Genomic DNA, 19,231 nt, shown 5'->3' on the forward strand with positions numbered 1-19,231 from the left:
ATGATTTCTCTCTGTTGTGGAAAGGATTTCTTTTTCCCCCCTTTGCATAGCATAGTGAGACGTTCCCATATTACTTTCTTGGCGTGTATAGTGACCGGGCCTGCCCTAACCTAATGGGCCAATTACTTCTGGAAGGACCTCCTGTAGCGTTCCTCTTTTTCCTTCAGCTTACTTGGAGAGAAAGAAATCGCACATTTGAGGTTTGCCAAGCTGCCTCCCTCTCCCCAGCTACAGACTTCTGCCATGCAGAGTCCCTACCCCCTCCACCCTGGAGTCATACCCCTCACCTCTGACCACTGGGACCCCAATAAAGCAGATTTTACCTCTGACCCTCCCCTCATTCCTTACTTCTCATTCATTCTTTCACCTCTGAGCTAATGCTACCCTGTTGGTCCCCAAGTGCTAAATTTGTGCAGTTTCTGGGGTGAAATCTCCGAGGCCACCAACATTGTTTCTCACTTGAGCTCCTGACGGCTTGCTAATTAATATGATTTTGGTCGTTGCAGCCTGTGTTGAAGTTGGACCACTTTCCCAGAGGTGGGAAGTCAGACACTCATCCACAAAACCAAGTAAATCACTTGTATGTGAGGGGGAAGACCTCAGATACATCAGGAGCATCTTCCTGTGGTTTGGCATCTAGCTTTGCGGGCTGTGGGCTTTTAAGAGCACTTCCTGGCCTCATGAACAGGGGTGCTTGGATTCCTGATAGAAGAGTTATGTGATTAAGATACCTCAAGTAAAACACACGCTTAGAGCTCTCTGCCTATCACCATGATGAGATGCCAGCTCTGTTGCGAAAGCTGGGAAAAGAAAGCGCTGTTTTCCATCAGGCGGAATACAGGCTTATCTGGAAGAGTGTCGCTTTCTGCTTGTAGATGCCACAACTATCTCTTTGCCCACAGAGCCACGGGAGCTTGCCTTTGAAACATTAGCTGTTCACCCTCGTAATTGCACCATCCTTTAATTTAATGAAAACCCATTAAACCGAAACAATAATTAAAATGAGACATCATCTCTGTAGGAGGTTTGCATATTAAAATCACTGCATTTCAATGCCAGCAGATTTTTATTCTTGAACAGTATTTGAAGCAACATGTAAAAATGATTTATAATGAATAACCATAAACTAGAGAGCTTGGCGGTTGAACATGATGCCTCACTGTTCACTATTGAATTTGAGTAGATGTGGCATGGTCAAGGCCAGTACAGCATTGAAAATGTCTCTCTTAAGCCTGAGAATTAGGCCTGTGCACAAAAGGGAAGTAATTATAATTATGTTAGCCCACTGCTCCAAACTTTTCAAACAGGCTAGAGAGTGCATGTTCAATATATGGGGCGGTTTAGGGTTTTGGAGGAGCGATGCCCCTTAGATAGGGGAGACCTGGCATTGGAGTGCAGTGGAGAAGTTTAAAGGTTCTTCCTTGTCTGGGGATTAGGGAAGTCGTACAGAAATATACAGAAAGAGCTGGGAAGCTGGAGTCAGAAGACACATCTGTACTTGCTGGAGGTAGGATCTTGGGTGAGTCACTTAACTTGTACACACCAGAGATTCCTTATCTTTAAAGGGAGGTTATTAATGCCTACCTAGTGGGTTATTATGAATATGAAATGTGGTCATGTGTGAACCCATTGGCAAATGTTAAAGCTCAGGCTTCCAGTGTGTAGATTTCTGAGCCACCTTTGCAAAGCGTCTCGGAAATGCTGTCCTAAAGAGGCCAGGGAAGGGGAAATACTTCTGGCGCACAAGCTATATGGTAGGCACACTCCATGTATTCATCACTCCTTACTGAGCCCGTGGGTGGTATTACCACTGTGTTTACGCATGGGGCAACTCAAGGATGAAGGAAGGAAGCTGAGTTACCCAACCTCTCACAGAGGCTACATGGTGGAGCTGGCATTCAAACACCAGTTGGGCTGAGGTGGGTGAACAGGGCAGAGGCAGTGGTGTGCCGTGGTTGGCAGTACACAGATCTGAGTTTGAAATCCAGTGACGATACTTAACTTTCTTAACGATACTTAACTCTTAACTTAGAAAGTTAAGAAACTTTCTAAGTTTCTTAACTCTTTGTACCTCATTTATAAGATGGAGATAGCAATACTGACATCCCTGGGCTGCTGTGAGGATTAAATTAGGAAGTATATTTAAAGTCCTTAGCTCAACATCCAGCACACAGCAAAAATTCAGAGATGTTTGGATGTCGGTCGGCTGACTGGACCTAGATTGGAGTACCTGGGAGCGCCCACTTTTTAGTTTAAGAGAAGAGAGAACTGGCCACTCATGCCTCCAGCCATGGCTGGCAACCCCTGCTGACCCGCCCGTTGCCCTCCTGCTGGGCCATAGCCATAATCCACCCCAGCCCCAAGCCTCTCCTGGCAGGGTGGTGGCTGGCATAGCTTGGTACACCCCATCCTCCAGGACTCAGGGCCTGCCCCAGCTGTGTTCCAGATAAACAGTTGGCCTGTTCCTCCTGCGTGGCAGGCACTGTTTTAAGAGATTAACGTGTGAATCTTGAATCTTATACTATCTCTATGAGACAGATGCAGTTTTATTTCCATTTTACAGACAAGGAAGCTGAGGCACAGAGAGGTTAATGAGTCCATGGTCACACAACTAGTAAGTGGTGAAGCTGGAATATGAGCCAGTCAGGCTCCAGAGCCTGAGCGCTTAACCGCTGCCCCGCACTGTCCCTTATCGGGAGGATCAGGTCTCTGAGGGGGAGCTCTCTGGTCCTGCTCCAGGTTATTTCCAGCCATGTGTTGCCTCCTGAGCATACTAACTTTTCTTTTGCCTCTGAGCTGAACAACTGAACAGTTCCCATTCATTTATGTTTGTGTCTTTTTTTTTTTGGCAGTATGTGGCCTCTCACTGTTGTGGCCTCTCCCGTTGCGGAGCACAGGCTCCAGACGCGCAGGCTCAGCGGCCATGGCTCACGGGCCCAGCCGCTCCGCGGCATGTGGGATCTTCCCGGACCAGGGCACGAACCCGTGTCCCCTGCATCGCCAGGCGGACTCTCAACCACTGCACCACCAGGGAAGCCCCATACGTTTGTGTCTTTATTACTAGATGCTTAGCCCCTGGCAGATAAAAGATGTGTTTTCGTCAGTTTTGTGTCCATAGTGCCTGGTTCAGAAGAGTGCTCGATAAACGTTTTAAAGGTGAAGAATTAATGAGCTAATGATCGATGGATGAGTGAGCAGTTCGCAGAGGGCTGGGACCAGGACTGTCCTCATGTCTTTTGTAGCAACTCAGAGAGCGTCCCGTGCTGGGAACAATGTTCTTGCCTGTGCTTGACAAACTTCTGTGCAACTTCATCCACCATGTGGTGGGCATACCTCTGCGTTCTCAGACTCTTGACCATGAGTGTGGATTAAAATGACACCTGACTTGACTGTCAGTTATTACCAAAATGCACCTCAGTCCCATCAGCCTGAGCTGTCATGAGCCGAGGGTCTCAGCTTATGAGAAATGCCCCAGCAGGCCATTCGGGGAGCTGACCAGTCCTCTGCTTTAAGGAGGGGAGTGTTATTCCATGGGAAGCCAGACCTGGTTGAGCTTGGCTAGAGGGAGAGGAGGGGGGATCTCACTAATTTAAAGAGACGCAGTTTCATGATTGAAAGCTGGGTGGTTTATGCTTATTTTCTTCTTTTGTAGGATGCCCTCTTTACTTCTCCCCTGTTTCTATAACAAAACTGATTGTTTTTTCCTTACAATAATTCTGGAAATAATACAATCTAGAAAATTGAGATGTGTGGAAAGGAGAAAAATGTCACCCAGATTAGCTCCCAATGCTAACATTTTGATTGAAGGCCATCATATCTTTCTGCTATGCATCGCTAAATACATTTTTTGTATACTTGGTATGACATTCTACATAAAATTGTGTCTCTGTTTGACATTATTGCCTAGGAATTTCCTGTGTTACTCTAGTACCTTTGATATTATGTTATCCTACGTAATTTTCCATTGTATACAGTCTAATTTACAATCATTCCCTGGATAGCTTTTTTGCTATATGATGCAGTCTTCCTCTCCTCCCTGACCCAGTTTTAATGAGATATAATTGGCATGAAACATTGTATTAAAGTGTACAGCTTAATGATTTGATATATGTATACTGCAAAATGATTACCTCAGTGAGTTTAGTTAACATCCATTGCCTCATATAATTAGAATTCTTTTTCTTGTGATGAGGACTTTTAAGATCTCTTAGCAACTTTTTTTTAAAAATGTATATATTTGTTTTTGGCTGCGTTGGGTCTTTGTTGCTGTGCGCTGACTTTCTCTAGTTGCGGCGAGCGGGGGCTACTCTTCATCACGGTGTGTGGGCTTCTCATCGTGGTGGCTTCTCTTGTTGCAGAGCACGGGCTCAGTAGTTGTGGCTTGTGGGCTCTAGAGCGCAGGCTCAGTAGTTGTGGCACACGGGCTTAGTTGCTCCGCGGCATGTGGGATCTTCCTGGACCAGGGATCGAACCCATGCCCCCTGCATCGGCAGGCAGACTCTTAACCACTGCGCCACCAGGGAGGTCCCTTAGCAACTTTCAAGTAGCCAGTATAGTATTGTTAACTATAGTCACCATGCTCTACATTACATCCCTAGAACTTATTCATCTTATAACTGCAAGTTTGTAGCTTATACAATGCAGTCTTTTTATTAAAAAAATCTTTATCAGTCTTTTTGTTGTTGTTGTTGTTCTCCTGTCCTGTGATTCAGATAGAGCTGGCATCCATGCTTTACCCCTATCTTTATTATGAGGCATCCAACTGAGATGGGGGTGGAGGGATGAGGGTTAGGGGGGAGATTGACCACTGGTAGGTTATAGTGCCAGTGTAGGGGGACAGCCTGAAGAGAGAGTGATCACTGTTTGCTAACTTCTTAGTGACAAGGGGATGCATTGATACTCCTTACCAGTATTTTTTTTTGAAGTTCTGAACTCTACTTTTAAATGGTTGGCTTTGTTCATCACTGAATTTTTTATTTATTATTTTTTTACATCTTTATAATTGCTTTACAATGGTGTGTTAGTTTCTGCTTTATAACAAAGTGAATCAGTTATACATATACAAATGTTCCCATATCCCCTCCCTCTTGCGTCTCCCTCCCTCCCACCCTCCCTATCCCACCCCTCCAGGTGGTCACAAAGCACCGAGCTGATCTCCCTGTGCTATGTGGCTGCTTCCCACTAGCTATTTTATGTTTCATAGTGTATATGTGTCCATGCCACTCTCTCACTTTGTCACAGCTTACCCTTCCCCCTCCCCATATCCTCAAGTCCATTCTCTAGTAGGTCTGTGTCTTTATTCCTGTCTTACCCCTAGGTTCTTCATGACATTTTTTTCCTTAAATTCCATATATATGTGTTAGCATACGGTATTTGTCTTTCTCTTTCTGACTTACTTCACTCTGTATGACAGACTCTAGGTCTATCCACCTCATTACAAATAGCTCAATTTCGTTTCTTTTTATGGCTGAGTAATATTCCATTGTATATATGTGCCACATCTTCTTTATCCATTCATCCGATGATGGACACTTAGGTTGTTTCCATCTCCTGGCTATTGTAAATAGAGCTGCAGTGAACATTTTGGTACGTGACTCTTTTTGAATTACAGTTTTCTCAGGGTATATGCCCAGTAGTGGGATTGCTGGGTCATATGGTAGTTCTGTTTGTAGTTTTTTAAGGAACCTCCATACTGTTCTCCATAGTGGCTGTACCAGTTCACATTCCCACCAGCAGTGCAAGAGGGTTCCCTTTTCTCCACACCCTCTCCAGCATTTGTTTCTAGATTTTTTGATGATGGCCATTCTGACTCCTTACCAGTATTTTAAAATATTTATCAGAAGAGCTTAGCTCCTCCACCATGATGATCTAATGAGTAAAATTATGGGGCCACCTGAATCTCTTTTTTGAGTCATGTAGTAATTATAAAAATGATTAATACCATGTGTCACAGGGTTCCTTGGGTTTAGTCCCGAAATAGAGGAGTTAAGGATGCTTAGCTGGCTTTACCCTTAGGTGGCTCATCATGTTAATGTACTTTTTCTCAGCAGGTTGGGGTTATAGTTGAGTGTCTTTGGTAAACAACCTCCGTTGTGTTCCAGGCTTTGGAATCAAGAAATATTATTAATGCAGCAAACATTTTTCGAGGTTCTACCATGTGCCAGGCAACATGCTGAGTGTATCTGTTGATAAACCTTCCCTGTGGAATGTAGTCCAGTAGGCATGATAGCCATTAATGAAGGGATGACACACAATAAAGTGATTAGACACATAAAGACTTGATATTTACAAGAAGTACAGTGAAGACAACATAGGGAATTCGAGCTGGTCTGGGATGGTCAGGGAAAGCGGGCCTGAAGGAGTAACGATTAAGCTGGTATCCACGGAAGAGAGAAAGAAGAGAGGTCACTGAAGATGAGAATATACCAAGGTGGGAAGGAACATGGCCCTGGGAAGAAGAGGCAGGAGGCTTGTGTGGCTGGAGCGCAGGATGAAGCAGGTGGGAGAGAGGAAAGACAGGCGAACGAAAACGTAAGCAGGAGTGCCAGGCGAATGCTATGGAATGTCCTGATCACCTCTGCTGGGGCAAGACTCAGTTTTATCTCCAGTCATGTTGTGTGACCTTGGGCAAGCCATAAAACTTCTGTGTCTCAGTTTCTTTACCTGTAAAATGGGGGATTGTTATTTAGCTCAGGGGTTGTACGAATAGATTGTTCATAAATATTTCCCGAGTGGATACAGTGTCGGGCGCTGGGTATATGATGGTTTGTCCCTTTTCCACAGGCACCAAGCCCTGAGGTCCTACATATTGGCAAACAGTAGACATAGCACAGTGAAGAGTGTAGCATATGGGACCAGGCTGCCAGGTTGGGATCTCAGAACGTGGACTCCTAGCCCAGTGTCTTTTAGAAAGTCATTTAAATTCTGTAAACCTTAGTTTTCTCATATGTAAAGTAGGAAAAATAATAATGGCTACTCCTAAGATTATTGTAATTAGATGATATGCGCAAAGCAGTTAACCCTGCGCTTGGCACCATCGTAAGCCATACACGTGTTTGCTTTTTATCATTCAGGCTCCTGGAGCTAATGGAGGTTTAATGGGATATTATCGTGAACTTGTTCATGGAGATAGAAATCCTTTACACATTAAGTGGGAGTCTTCTGGTGTCCCTATTACTTTCTGCTTGTGATTTCTGCTGCTTTGAAAGTGCTTGGATCAATAACATCTGAAGTTCTCAAAGAAGGGCCCCAGGACCTAACAGGAGGACATGTGCCTCTCTCCACACAGTAGGAATTGCCCTGTGGACAGTTGGCAGTTCTGAAATGGCAAATTTCCTCTCTACTTAGAAATGAAAAGCCAACTGTCCTTTCAAATTAGCAAGTGTTGCTTTATCTTTCGGGGCCAATCTTAACCACAAGCTTATGTGGGACTCAGGCTAGAAGGAGGTGCTATGTCTATATGGAGGTTCTGCCACGTGTCGAGGTTCTTAGTGTACACATGCTGTGATTACGGAGACGTCGCCTGAATTCACCATCACTCAAGACTGAGGCCAGCTGCCCTGGTGTGTCTGTTTCGTCCTGTTTCTGGCTGCTGCTGTCTTTGCTCTCTCAACTCACCAATCAGTGGAGAGTTCCCTCCAATGTTAGGTTGAGTAGATGCTCTCCTGCTGGACTTTTAGTGACAGAGGCTTGCAGAGAAAGAGAAACGCCAGGATAATGGAAAACACCTGGGTGTTCATAGCCTCACAGCGATCCTGCAAGGAATGCCCTCTTCTCTCTATTTCTCCTGTCTAGTAAATGCTTATTCATCTTTTTTGACTCAGGCTCAAAGTTGCGTCCTGTATGATGTCATCCCCAGCCTCCCCGGGTCCCTTCCTTCCTTCTTTTATGCATTGCCCTACTCTGTTTTCACCAAGTAACTGTCTTGCTTATGTAGCTGTCCTGGATGCCAGAAACGGTTTTTACCTTTTTGCTGATACCTGACACAGCGTTAACACGGGTATATGTTTGTTGACATTGAAAATCACCACCCTCCTCACCCTGTAAGTCAGGGAAAATGGAAGTGAAATTTCTTCTACATGAGGCAGAGAAGAGCTTGTGACACCCTCGTTTAATTTCTCTCCTCCATTCTTCGGCCTCCTTCCTTCACCTAACACGTTTTTACTGATGCTTCCTCATCACATTAGCATTTTTAGTGTTTCTCGAAAATTGACTAGGTAGAGCTATTTCATCCTAGTGGGGAAAGAAAGGAAATAAGGTAAGGAACATGAAACAAGATTATGGTAAGTGATACAAGGAAATAGTTGATCACAATACATATACTGTGATAAGTGGTCTGAAGGAAGTCACCAAAGTGGCATTTTAGACATTAATGGGGGCCCCGTTGGAGGGAGTGGCCAGGAGGTTGCATTTGCAGTGAGAGCGGGGGAGAAGGGAGAGGTAGGCAAGAGGCATCTGTGTGTGACCGTGCGGGCCATGCGGAAGAGCCTGATTTTATCCCGGGAGCGATGGGAAGCCACTGGAGGGTTTTAGGCAAGAGATGGAAATGATCCTGATTTCTGCCTTAAGGAGGGCACTTGGGCTGCTGTGTGGAGGATGGAGAAGGGAAGGTAACACGGAGACCAGTGAGGATGCAGTTGGAGAGATGATGGCAGCTTGGACAAGAGTTTGAAGAGTACAGCTGGGAAGAAATGGACAGATGCCAGACATGGGAGCCCTCATGACACACTCTCGGATTGAATACGGAGCGTGTAGGAAAAGAAAAAATTGAGGACAATTTCTAGTTTTTTGGCCTGAGGAAGTAGGTGTTTCCATTTACTAAGACTGGGAACTCTAGGAGATAAGAGAGGGTTGGGGGAGAGAACAAGAGCTCAGTGGGCGAATACAACTTGGTGTTAGATATTCAGATACTGAATATGGAGATATTCAGAAGGACACTGCATATATGAGTCTGTTACTTAAGGGAGAGGTTGAGGTTGCAGATATAAGTTTGGGGGTCATTGGCCATCTGGCTTGATGATACTCCCCCAGGGAGAATTGAATGAGAGGTGAGGCTACCCATAACTGATGTGATATTAACTCCCCTAGTAGGCATTGCTGATCAGTCATGGCCCTCTTTGCATTGGGCCGAAGCTTCAGAATCCTCTAATGAGCTCCCTGGGCAGCCACCGACAATCAGTTGATTCCTAATTGATGGGTAAAGTAGGAAGTAGCAAACAGGAAAAAAAAGTAAACGACAAAGTTAATCTCAAGAACCAAGTGTTTTTTTCCTGGCACTAAATTCTAGGTGAAATATATTATGAGGCTCTTTGCCCAGTAGTAGTAATAATAAAAATAACATTAACAAACATTGGCTAATGATCTCTAGTTTACAAAGTGATTTGTTCATACGTTTAATTGGTTTTGAATATCATCCTGGAGAGTCTTCGGCTAGGATTCTGTAGAAGGCATAAAAGCATTCCCTAAGTGGCTGTCTCTCATCTCAGCCCTGGACAGAAGCTGACAGCATGCCGCTTAGTAGTAAAGTAGTGAAAGCCTTTGGGCAGAAAGGCAAATGTCATTGAGGTAGGTTTTCTGTGGGTACAGTGTTCTTGGGTTGCGTCCCTCCTTGGAAGAGGACCAGCTTTGCTTCCCACTGTGCGTAGCCTAGACTTGAACAGCTGCAAGACTGGTGTTGTGTGCTGCAGACTTGAAACAGCAATGTATAGAGTTATAGGAGATAAAGCTGGGGAGGCCCTGAGAAATCGCCTAGTCCAAGCCCCTCATTTTGCAGATGAGAAGACTGAGGCCTGAGGTCAAGAATTCAAGGATTTCTTTTTGTTAAAAACCACTCTTCAGGATGAGGTTCTTCAAGGTCTGAATACAAGTCTGTGATGTTGCTTGGGCCATGCAGCCTTTGCAGTTATGTTTTTCTTTTAAAATTTTTTTAATACAATTTTTAAAGGTTACTTTCCATTTACAGTTATTACAAAATATTGGCTATAGTCTCTGTGTTGTACAATACATCCTTGAGCCTGTCTTACACTCAATAGCTTGTACCTCCCACTGCCCCACCCCTGTGTACTCCCCACTTGTAACCACTAGTTTGTTCTCTGTATCTGTGAGTCTGCTTCTTTTTGGTTATATTCACTAGTTTGTTGTTTCTTTTAGATTCCACATGTAAGTGATATCATACAATATTTGTCTTTGTCTGACTTATTTTAATTTAGTATAATGCCCTGCAAGTCCATCTATGTTGCGGCAAATGGCAATATTTCATTCTTTTTTATGGCTGAGTAGGATTCCATGGTATATATATATATACCACAGCTTCTTTATCCATTCATCTGTTAATGGACACTTAGGTGGTTTCCGTATCTTGGCTATTGTAAATAAGGCAGTCCTATGTTTTTCAAAGCTTCCTCGGGCAGTCCTGGAGAAATACCCAAGTAGTTACCATACCATCAGAGGACGTGGTCAGGGCATGAGAGAAGGCCACCAAACACGTCTTTGGTGTTCATTTGTCATCCTCTGAATAGTTTTCTCTAATTCAGCTCCCTTGGTGCCCACTTCCTGCTGCCAGAAAGTGTAGTGTAAAATAGTGATGTAATGCCCAGTTTATCATGACAAGGGTGAGCCTGAAATGAGGGATGTCTCTCATTATGCGGATGTTGCAGAAAGAAAGATTTCTGTCCAGTAGCAGGATTAGCTGGACTCGCACACCTCTAGGCCTGCTGAATGGGCCTCAACTTTAATAAACATTTCACGAGGACAGTCATCCGCTGCATGTTTACAGAGGAATTCCAGGCACGCTGATGTATTATGGGCATGCCTTGTATTTATCCTTTAAGCAAAAGCAATTGTCTGGCATTATGAGCTCTAGTAAATCTCTTTTGGGTACAAGGCAAGGACGGGTTTCCCTAGATGCATTGTGGAGAGAAAGAAGCTGAGGCCACGGGAAAAGGGAAATTAGAGACTGCTGAGTGGCCCTGGATCCTATTAGACTCAGGATTCTCTGAATTTTGGACCCCTTTTATCAGACTGCCTCTCACCTTATTTTCAGCAGCTTAATCTGTTTGCAGCAGGCCAGATTGCTCCGTGTCCCATCACAGTTCCTGTCAGAAAATCACCGGCTGGCCAATTGTGAACTTGTCAAAGTGATAAGCGGGCACGGTGGCTGAGACGGCATGTCCAGGCTTTGCCTTGAATGCGCGCAGCCGTGTGGAGTGGTGGGTGGCACCTGAAAACGGAAAACTACTGACGAGAGGGGAAAAGGGAGAATGTACCGTGGACCCTCTGGACAAGGCATTTTTAACTGTGCATCTTTTCTCCTTTTCCTTCTCGTATTCCCTCTCCTCTTTTCCCATCTGTATTCCTTCTTTCCTTCCTCTTCTCCTCCTCCATTTCCTCTTCTTTCTCCCTTCTGTTCCTTCTTGACTCCTAGATATAGAAAGGGAGATCCACGCAGCCCCTCATGTGAGTGACAAATTAATTCAGCTGTTCCGGAATAAGAGCGAATTCACCTTTCTGGCCACTGTACAGCAGAAGCCATCCAGTTCAGGAGTGATACTGTCCATTCGAGAACTGGAACGCAGGTAAGAAAGAGCTTTCTACTTCTCAAAAATATCTACCTAGCATTCATGGGCTGTACAAAATGCCTTGGAATTCAGAGGGCGGAGCTCCAGGAAAATGTTCGGCTTGCTGAAGCCTCGTGACTGTTGAACACATTCATGGACTGACTTTGCCTTAAGATGTCTTTCTCACCTATTTTCTATCTCCTGGTAGACTTTGCTCATATAAAACCACATGCTATCCATCAGATTTAGGCCATCAAGCAAGTTACATTTACCAAGAACCTCCAGTAAGCCTTCATTGTGTTTATTTTATGCAGGAACTGTGCTTGACGCTGGGAACATTAAGGTGAATAATACAGAGTTTATTCTAAGGATCGCATCACACAAGCTAGTAGGGAATATGGACAAATGAATGTCACGAAGAATTGTAGATGCAGTGCTGGAAGCTTGTGTTTAGGGAATAAAGGTAGTAGGCAATTCTGCTAAGCTTTGTAGTAAGCCAGGAAAGGGTTCAGAGAAGATGATGACTGTATAAGGAAATCAAGTGAGTAGATATTTGACAGGCTGAATGGGAAGGAGTAAGGAATAGGAAGAAAAACATTCAAGGAAGAGGTTGTGATGATTTGGGGAAGGAACGGGTAAGTGGGTAAGTAGATGACACAAAGTGTGTGGGGCAGGGGCTGAGGTGTTTGAGGCAGGCAGAGATAGGTGGTATCATAGAGGCAGGTGGAAACGAGATCATTCCAAAGCTCTGATGCTGTGTTGAAAAACTTGGACTAAAGTCCCCGTAGATGATGGGAAACTACATAATGGTTTTAAGTTTGAGAAAGGTCACTCTATTTGGGAGTTCAAAGTAATGATTATTAGATAATCTAAGACAAGGGTATAAGGTCCTTTCTGGGATATACTGGTGAGCTGTGGCAAAGCAGAGGGTGAGGGGAAAGATTGTGTCCACGAACCTCCATTCCCTTAGAGCCCCTCTGTTGGCCCCTGTAAGCGTGCTGGAAGCCTTCTCCCCAGACCAAAGCTCCTGGACAAGCAAACAGATCTCTTTCTCAGAGAGACTGGCGGTATTTCAGTCTGCTGTCTGTGTAGTGCGCTGGGGGTGACAGCCTGCCAAGGACTGTCTCTTCGACTGTTTTGGTCCCATGGGACCCAGGAGCTGGGCTCCAGAGCCAGGGAATCAAGGGTGTTCCTTGGGTGGCAGCTCTAAAAACCAGGGCACCGCATGGTGTAAGAGCTCCCTTCTGGGAGATACTGACCCTCTGGAGTTTGCAGAGGGAGGATGTCACGGCTGCCAGTCTTCCTTCAGGAGAGGGTTCCAGCAGGTTCCTGGATGTGTGTGTTAGATTAGATGCCTGCCCCTCAGGCCAATGCTTTATTATAAGCAAATGAGCCTCTTTCACGTGAAGTCTGGGCGCCAGAGTCTTCCTCTGATCTGGGCCCCGAGCTGGGTGAGTCCCAGTATGTGAGCTCTTTTCTCAGGTCATTACAGCCTTGTGGGTCTTGTGGACACGAGCCTCTTTGGTTTTCGCAGCTAGACGTTGTGGAGGATTGTCTCTTAGGTGCAGGTGTTAAGAGGTGGGGTGCCTGATGTGGGGTTCAAACTCTTTGCTTCTTAAGGAGAAGCTTTGGGTTTTAAGTTCCCTACTGACTCTGGGTCTCTGAACTGGGGCTGGGGTTTACAGTGAGATTATGTCTCACCCTATCCTATCTGCTTCGATGCAGTTTTTTTTTTTTTTTTTCCCATCATTTGTCCCATGTGCTCAGCCAGCCTTTAGGTTTTTTCCAGAGGAAAATGTTCCATAGGTAGCTGTAGACTTAGTGTGGAGGACGAGGTGCACTCGGGATCTACCTGTGTCACCATCCTGAACTGGAACCTCCCAGCCAATTTTATTTTTATTTATTTATTTTTGGCCGCGTTGGGTCTTCATTGCTGCGCGCGGGCTTTTCTCTAGTTGCAGTGAGCAGGGGCTACTCTTCGTTGTGGTGCGCGGGCTTCTCATTGCGGTGGCTTCTCTTGTTGTGGAGCACGGACTCTTAAGTGCACGGGCTTCAGTAGCTGCGGCACGTGGGCTCAGTAGTTGCGGCATGCAGGTTCAGTAGTTGTGGCACACGGGCTTAGTTGCTCTGTGACGTGTGGGATCTTCCTGGACCAGGGATCGAACCTGTGTTCCTTCATTGGCAGGCAGATTCTTAACCACTGCACCACCAGGGGAGTCTCCCAGCCAATTTTAACTGAATACCAGTTTTATATTAATCCATTGAAAATACCGATGAAGCACCTGCTCTGTTCTAAGTGCTGTGCCAGTTTTTGTGGGGAAGTGAAAGAAACGAAATCTAACAGAGTTTGGCAATGTGGGAAGCAAGGCATGACCACGTAAAAAAACTAAAGAATAAAAAAGAGCTATTAATAGAGAAGTAATAGACTGGAGTTACTAGGCAGTGTGTAGCTAACTTCAAATTTATGTGGCTCCCCAAACTTACCCCTGTACCCCTCCCTCCCCCCCGCCCCCGGGGTGGACAGCAGTGGCAGAACTCTGGCCCCCCACAAGCCCACAGAACAGTCGCTGCCTAAGCAGAGGGTGGCAACTGGGGAAAGACAGGTGGGCCCTGGGCACCAGGAGCAACCGGGCCAGTGGCTGAGAACTGGTCCCAGGGAGGTGGTAGGTGGTAGGTGGTGGGAGGGAGCTGCACATGAATGGAGGCTCCAAGGGCCCAGTTCATGCTCTACTGTCCCATTGGACTTCACTGACAAAACTCAAAGTCAAAGGTAAAATTACTGAGAATTTCAAGATGGTGACTGCAGAGCATTAACCCCCAAGTGTGGGTCCCTCCTGAGGGCAGGATCCTGTGCAAATGCACTGGTCACATGCCCATGAAGCCAGCCCTACCTTGACCTTGCAGCAGACACGGTGGTGCTCTCCCTTGACCCCCTCACATCTCTTGTGTAGGTTCTGTGTGCCCTTCACCTGGCTTCTATGGGCTTTGCTTCTGAAGACTGACACCTTACAACTTGCCTCAGAGCACTGACCCTCAGCCTCTATAGCCCCTTCACCCTACTATACTGAGAGCGGAAGTGTCTAGGAGTTCACTTCCTCCCCAGGCAGCCTGGAGTCAATGATTGACTCATGAGTGTGGGAGTATGGAAGCCTAGTTCCCTGGCCTTCAATGCCCAGAGGCCAGTCATTCTCTGAGGCTTCATTCATCCCCCAGAGCAACCAGGGATCAGGCTGAGGCTGGGACTTCCTTCCCTCCCTCCCTCCCTCTCCTGGGAGCACTTCCTTAGGAAATCACTTGCTCTCAAATCTTGTCAGGGTCACTACTGGGGAACCAGAGTTCAGATAAACCTTCCCTTTTCCTACTTTTTGATATATCAACCTAGATAGGTAAACTGAGGCAAAAGTGATATAAAGGTGTTAAGTTCACTGAGTTCAGTACATTAAATTGGTGGTTAAGGAAGACCACATAGAAGGGAGACTGCTGAACAGGTAGACTTCTGCAGGCAAGGGAAAGAGAAGGGTATAGAAGCAGGGAGAACAGTGTGGGCAGTCACACGGGGAAGAAATGAAAGAAACACAATTTTTTTTTTTTTGGTTGTGGGGAGAGGTGCGGAGAACAGATCATTCGCTGGAGCAGAGGATCTTTCCATGTACATTTTCCACAGAGGTGAGGATCTCAACAGTTCTGCCTCTTTCCAGTGGTTAAGTTTGCCCTCAGCCTCAAAGGGATGTGATGGCCCCTGACCCTTCTGTGGGGATGCAGTCAGCACGGTGAGCTGGTTGTTTCTGGGCCAGCCTGGCAAAAGTGAGCTGCCATATGTGTTGGTGAGCAGGCATGGGTTAGGGTCCACATGTTCCGTAGGCTGGGAGAAACCACAGGTTCTTATTGCCCAAGGGTGGAGATGTCAAGTCAGCCTCAGCTTCACAGACATAGGAAGGTCATGTCCTTGCCCCACTGGCTTTGTGGGGTTGGGTGTGAGGGCTTCCCCAGTATGAGGGCCATACACACGTCCAAGAATAGAGTGTGGGGCATCTTCAAATGCTTCTCAGTGGAAGCAGAGAACTTCCCAAAGCAGGTGAGAAGTGAGTGGAATGGCAACCGATATAGTAGAGCACTGGCTTCAGAGTCAGACATGATAGAGGCTGGAGACTGACTTCTAGCTTTGCAGTACCCGCTGTTTAATATGTTGGAACCTCAATATCTTTATCTGTAAATGGGGATAATAATCTGTCTTGCAGGATGGCCGTGAGGATGAAAAAAGATAGTGCATGTTAAGTGCACAGCTCTGAACAAATATGTATTTCTTCTCCTTGTCTAATCCTAAGTCTTGAAACTCTATTTTATGGGTTTCTCTTTTGGAATCTAAAAAAATCCATATCTTTAAGAAACGTTTTGAAAAGCCTTTTGTGTTGCCAGGAGAGTCAGCTGAGGCCACCTTCTCTTACTTTCCCGGCAGGATTCTAATAGACCTTAAGGGTCATTGAATGGAAATCATCTGACCATTTTTCATTGTAATAGGAAAACCTCAGGTCTTGACTCAAATGAAATAGATATAAAGAAGTAGAAAATAAGTTCCCCTCCACTTCTGAATTCTGTGGTGCCTTCCTGCATGTTTGTTTAGTCTAATCAAGGCAAGGTATAAAGGATTAACTCTGAATCTGAAATGTACTTGGCTGTGGGTACTAAAGATCTGGTTCCATGCTTAAGGAGATTAACATCTAGTTAAGGAGGCTCTCAGCATGCAAGAAGTAGAGGGGAATATATATTTACGAATTAGGCTTTTTATAATACAAAAGATGTTCCCATCTGTAATATGTGAGAACCTTTAGTCATTTTCAGATTTCTTTTTGTTTTCCAGGGTAACAGTGTCTAGAGCAGCGAATTGCCTTTGTAGACATTTGGCATGCACATTTGACCGGGTATAGAAGATAATCGGGCTCTTCTTTATTCAGTAGCAGAGGATCCAGGGATTTGATAGACTGGATTGATAAACTGGAATCTATTAAGGATCTGGGAAGTCAGACACCCAGGTTTTTCTTTTGATTCTCTCCTGTGTGATCCTCATTGCACCTCTCACGATCAAGGTGAATTAAATATGCATTTGTTACAAATAGGATATGATGGGCACTATTAGATTCCTAGCTGAATTTTTTTTTCACATTTGGTTTTTTTAGTATATTCGGAGTTGTGCATTTATCAACATTATCAATTTTACAAGTTTTCATTACCTCTCAAAGAAATCCCTCACCTCTTAGCTATCACTCCCCAATCTCCCCAAGGGTCCTCCAGCCTTAGGCAATCACTAATCTACTTTCTGTCTCTGTGGATTTGCCTAAATGGAATCATACAAGGTGGCCCTTTGTAGCTGGCTTCTTTTATTAAGAATGTTTTCAAAGTTCTTTAGTGTTGGTAGTATGTGTCAGTAGTTCATTTCTTTTTTCTTTTTTTTGGCCACACGTTGTGGCTTGTGGGATCTTAGTTGCCCGACCAGGGACTGAACCTGCACCTTTGGCAGTGAGAGTGCAGAGTCCTAACCACTGGACTGCCAGGGAATTCCCCAATTGCAGAATAATATTACATTGTTTGGACATACCACCTTTTATTTGTCCATTCATCGATTGATGGGACGCTGGAGTTGTTTCCACTTTTTGGCTATTATGAATAATGCTGCTGTAAGCTTTCTTGTATAAATTTTTGTGTGGACATATATTTTTATTCTCTTGGGTATTTAACTAGGAGTAGACTTGCTGAATCAAGTGGTCACTGTGTTTAACTGTGCAGTTGTCGGACTGTTTTTTTCCAAGTGCCTCCACCGTTTTACATTCCCACCAGCAGTGTGTGAGGGTTCCAAATTCTCTCCATCCCTGTTAAAAGCTAGTTATTAGCTTTCTTTTTGATTATAGCCATCCTAGTAGGTGTGAAGTGATATTGCACTGTGCTTTTGATTTAAATTTTCCTGGTGGCAAATAATGTTGCGTATCTTTTCATGTGCTTATTGGCTGCTATATATCCTCTTTGGAAAAAATGTTTATTCAGATCATTTGTCCATTTTTAACTGGGTTGTGTGTCTTTATGATTTGGTAATAGTTATTTTATAGATACAAATCCCTTATCAGATGTGATTTACAGAATTTTTTCCCCCATTCTGTAGAGTCTATCACTTTCTTCATGGTGTTCTTTGAGGCACAAAAGTTGTTAAATTTGATGTCCAGTTTTTCTTTTATTGCCTAATCCTGAGACTGAAGATTTATTCCATATGATTTCTTTAAAAAGTTTTATAGGTTTAGTTCTTATATTTAGATCTTTGATATATTTTGAGTCAAGTTTTTTAATATGGTGAGAAAGGGGTCCGACTTCATTTTTTTGCATGTGGATAGCCAGTTGTCCCAGCACCGTTTGTTGAAGACCAATGAATTTTCTCGGTACCCTTGTTGAAGATCAGTTGACCATAAATGTGGAGATTTATTTCTGGACTCTCAAATTCTATTCCACTGATATATTTGTTTATTCTTATGCCAGTACTCTTTTGATTATTTGGCTTTGTGGTAAGTTTTGAAATGGATAAGTGTGAGCCCTCCAACTGTGTTTCTTCTTTTTTAAGATTGTTTTGGCTATTTCAGTCCTCTTGAATTTCCGTATGAGTATTAATGACCAGCTTTTCAAATTCTGCAAAGACGTCAGCTGTACTTTCAAAGGGATTGCATTGAATATGTAGATCATTGTGGGGAGTACTGCCATCTAAACAATATTAAATCATATCCATGGAATGTCTTTCCATTTATTTAGGTCTTCTTTAATTCTTTCAAAGTGTTTTATAGTTTCAGAGTATAAGTTTTGCAAGGCTTTTGTTAAATTAAAAAATTATTAAATATTCTTTTTGATGCTATGGTAAATGGAATTATTAATTTCACTTGTTTGCTCATTGCTACTTTATAGAAATGCAAATTTATGTTTGCATATTAATCTTGTATCCTGAAGCTTTGCTGATCTCATTTATTGTAATAATTTTTTAGTGGATTTCTTAAATTTTTACTTACAAGATCAGGTCATCTATAAATAGAGTTTTATTTCTGTCTTATCTGAGTGCCTTTTATGTTCTTGCCTAATTGCCCTGAGTAGAACTTCCAGTACAATGTTGAATAGAAGTGATGGGAACAGATAGTCTTGTCTTGTTTCTGATCTTAAGGAGGAAAGCTTTCAGTTTTTCACCATGAATTGTGATGTTAGGTGTGGATTTTCTTAGATGAGTTTAACCAGGTTGAAGAAATTGTCTTCTATTCCTACATTCTCTTATCAGGTTGAGGAGGTTCTCTTCCATTCCTTGTTGGTTGAGTGTTTTTTTTAACATGAAAGGGTTTTAACTTTTTTCAAGTGCTTTTTCTGCATCTATCAAGATGATCATGTAGTTTTATCCTGTTCTATTGATGTGGTGTATTATACTAATTGATTTTTGGATATTATACCAAGCTTGCATTCCTGGGATTAATCCCACTTAGTCATGTGGTATAATCCTTTTTATATATTCCTGGATTTGATTTGATAGTATATTAATTTCTATATCTATATTCATGAGAGAGATTGGTTTGTAGTTTTCTTTTGATGCCTTTTGTCTGATTTTTGTATTAGATTTTTAAACTATGTGAGCTATGTGGAATAGTTGTTTTTTTTTTTTTTTT

The 19,231-nt window shown here is 43.9% G+C and overlaps 1 protein-coding gene across 3 annotated transcripts in view; it reads left to right on the forward strand.

Moving 5' to 3' along the window:
* NELL1 (neural EGFL like 1) overlaps nucleotides 1-19,231 on the forward strand; it is an 853,170-nt gene that overhangs the window by 70,292 nt on the left and 763,647 nt on the right. For all 3 annotated transcript variants that reach the window (XM_082659859.1, XM_082659860.1, XM_082659861.1), the window contains exon 3: nucleotides 11,423-11,573. In XM_082659859.1, the coding sequence (XP_082515985.1) occupies nucleotides 11,423-11,573 (151 nt within the window). The remainder of the gene's footprint in view (nucleotides 1-11,422; nucleotides 11,574-19,231) is intronic.

The sequence above is a fragment of the Grampus griseus genome, assembly GCF_964374135.1.
Source record: "Grampus griseus genome assembly, chromosome: 8".
NCBI lineage: Eukaryota > Metazoa > Chordata > Mammalia > Artiodactyla > Delphinidae > Grampus > Grampus griseus.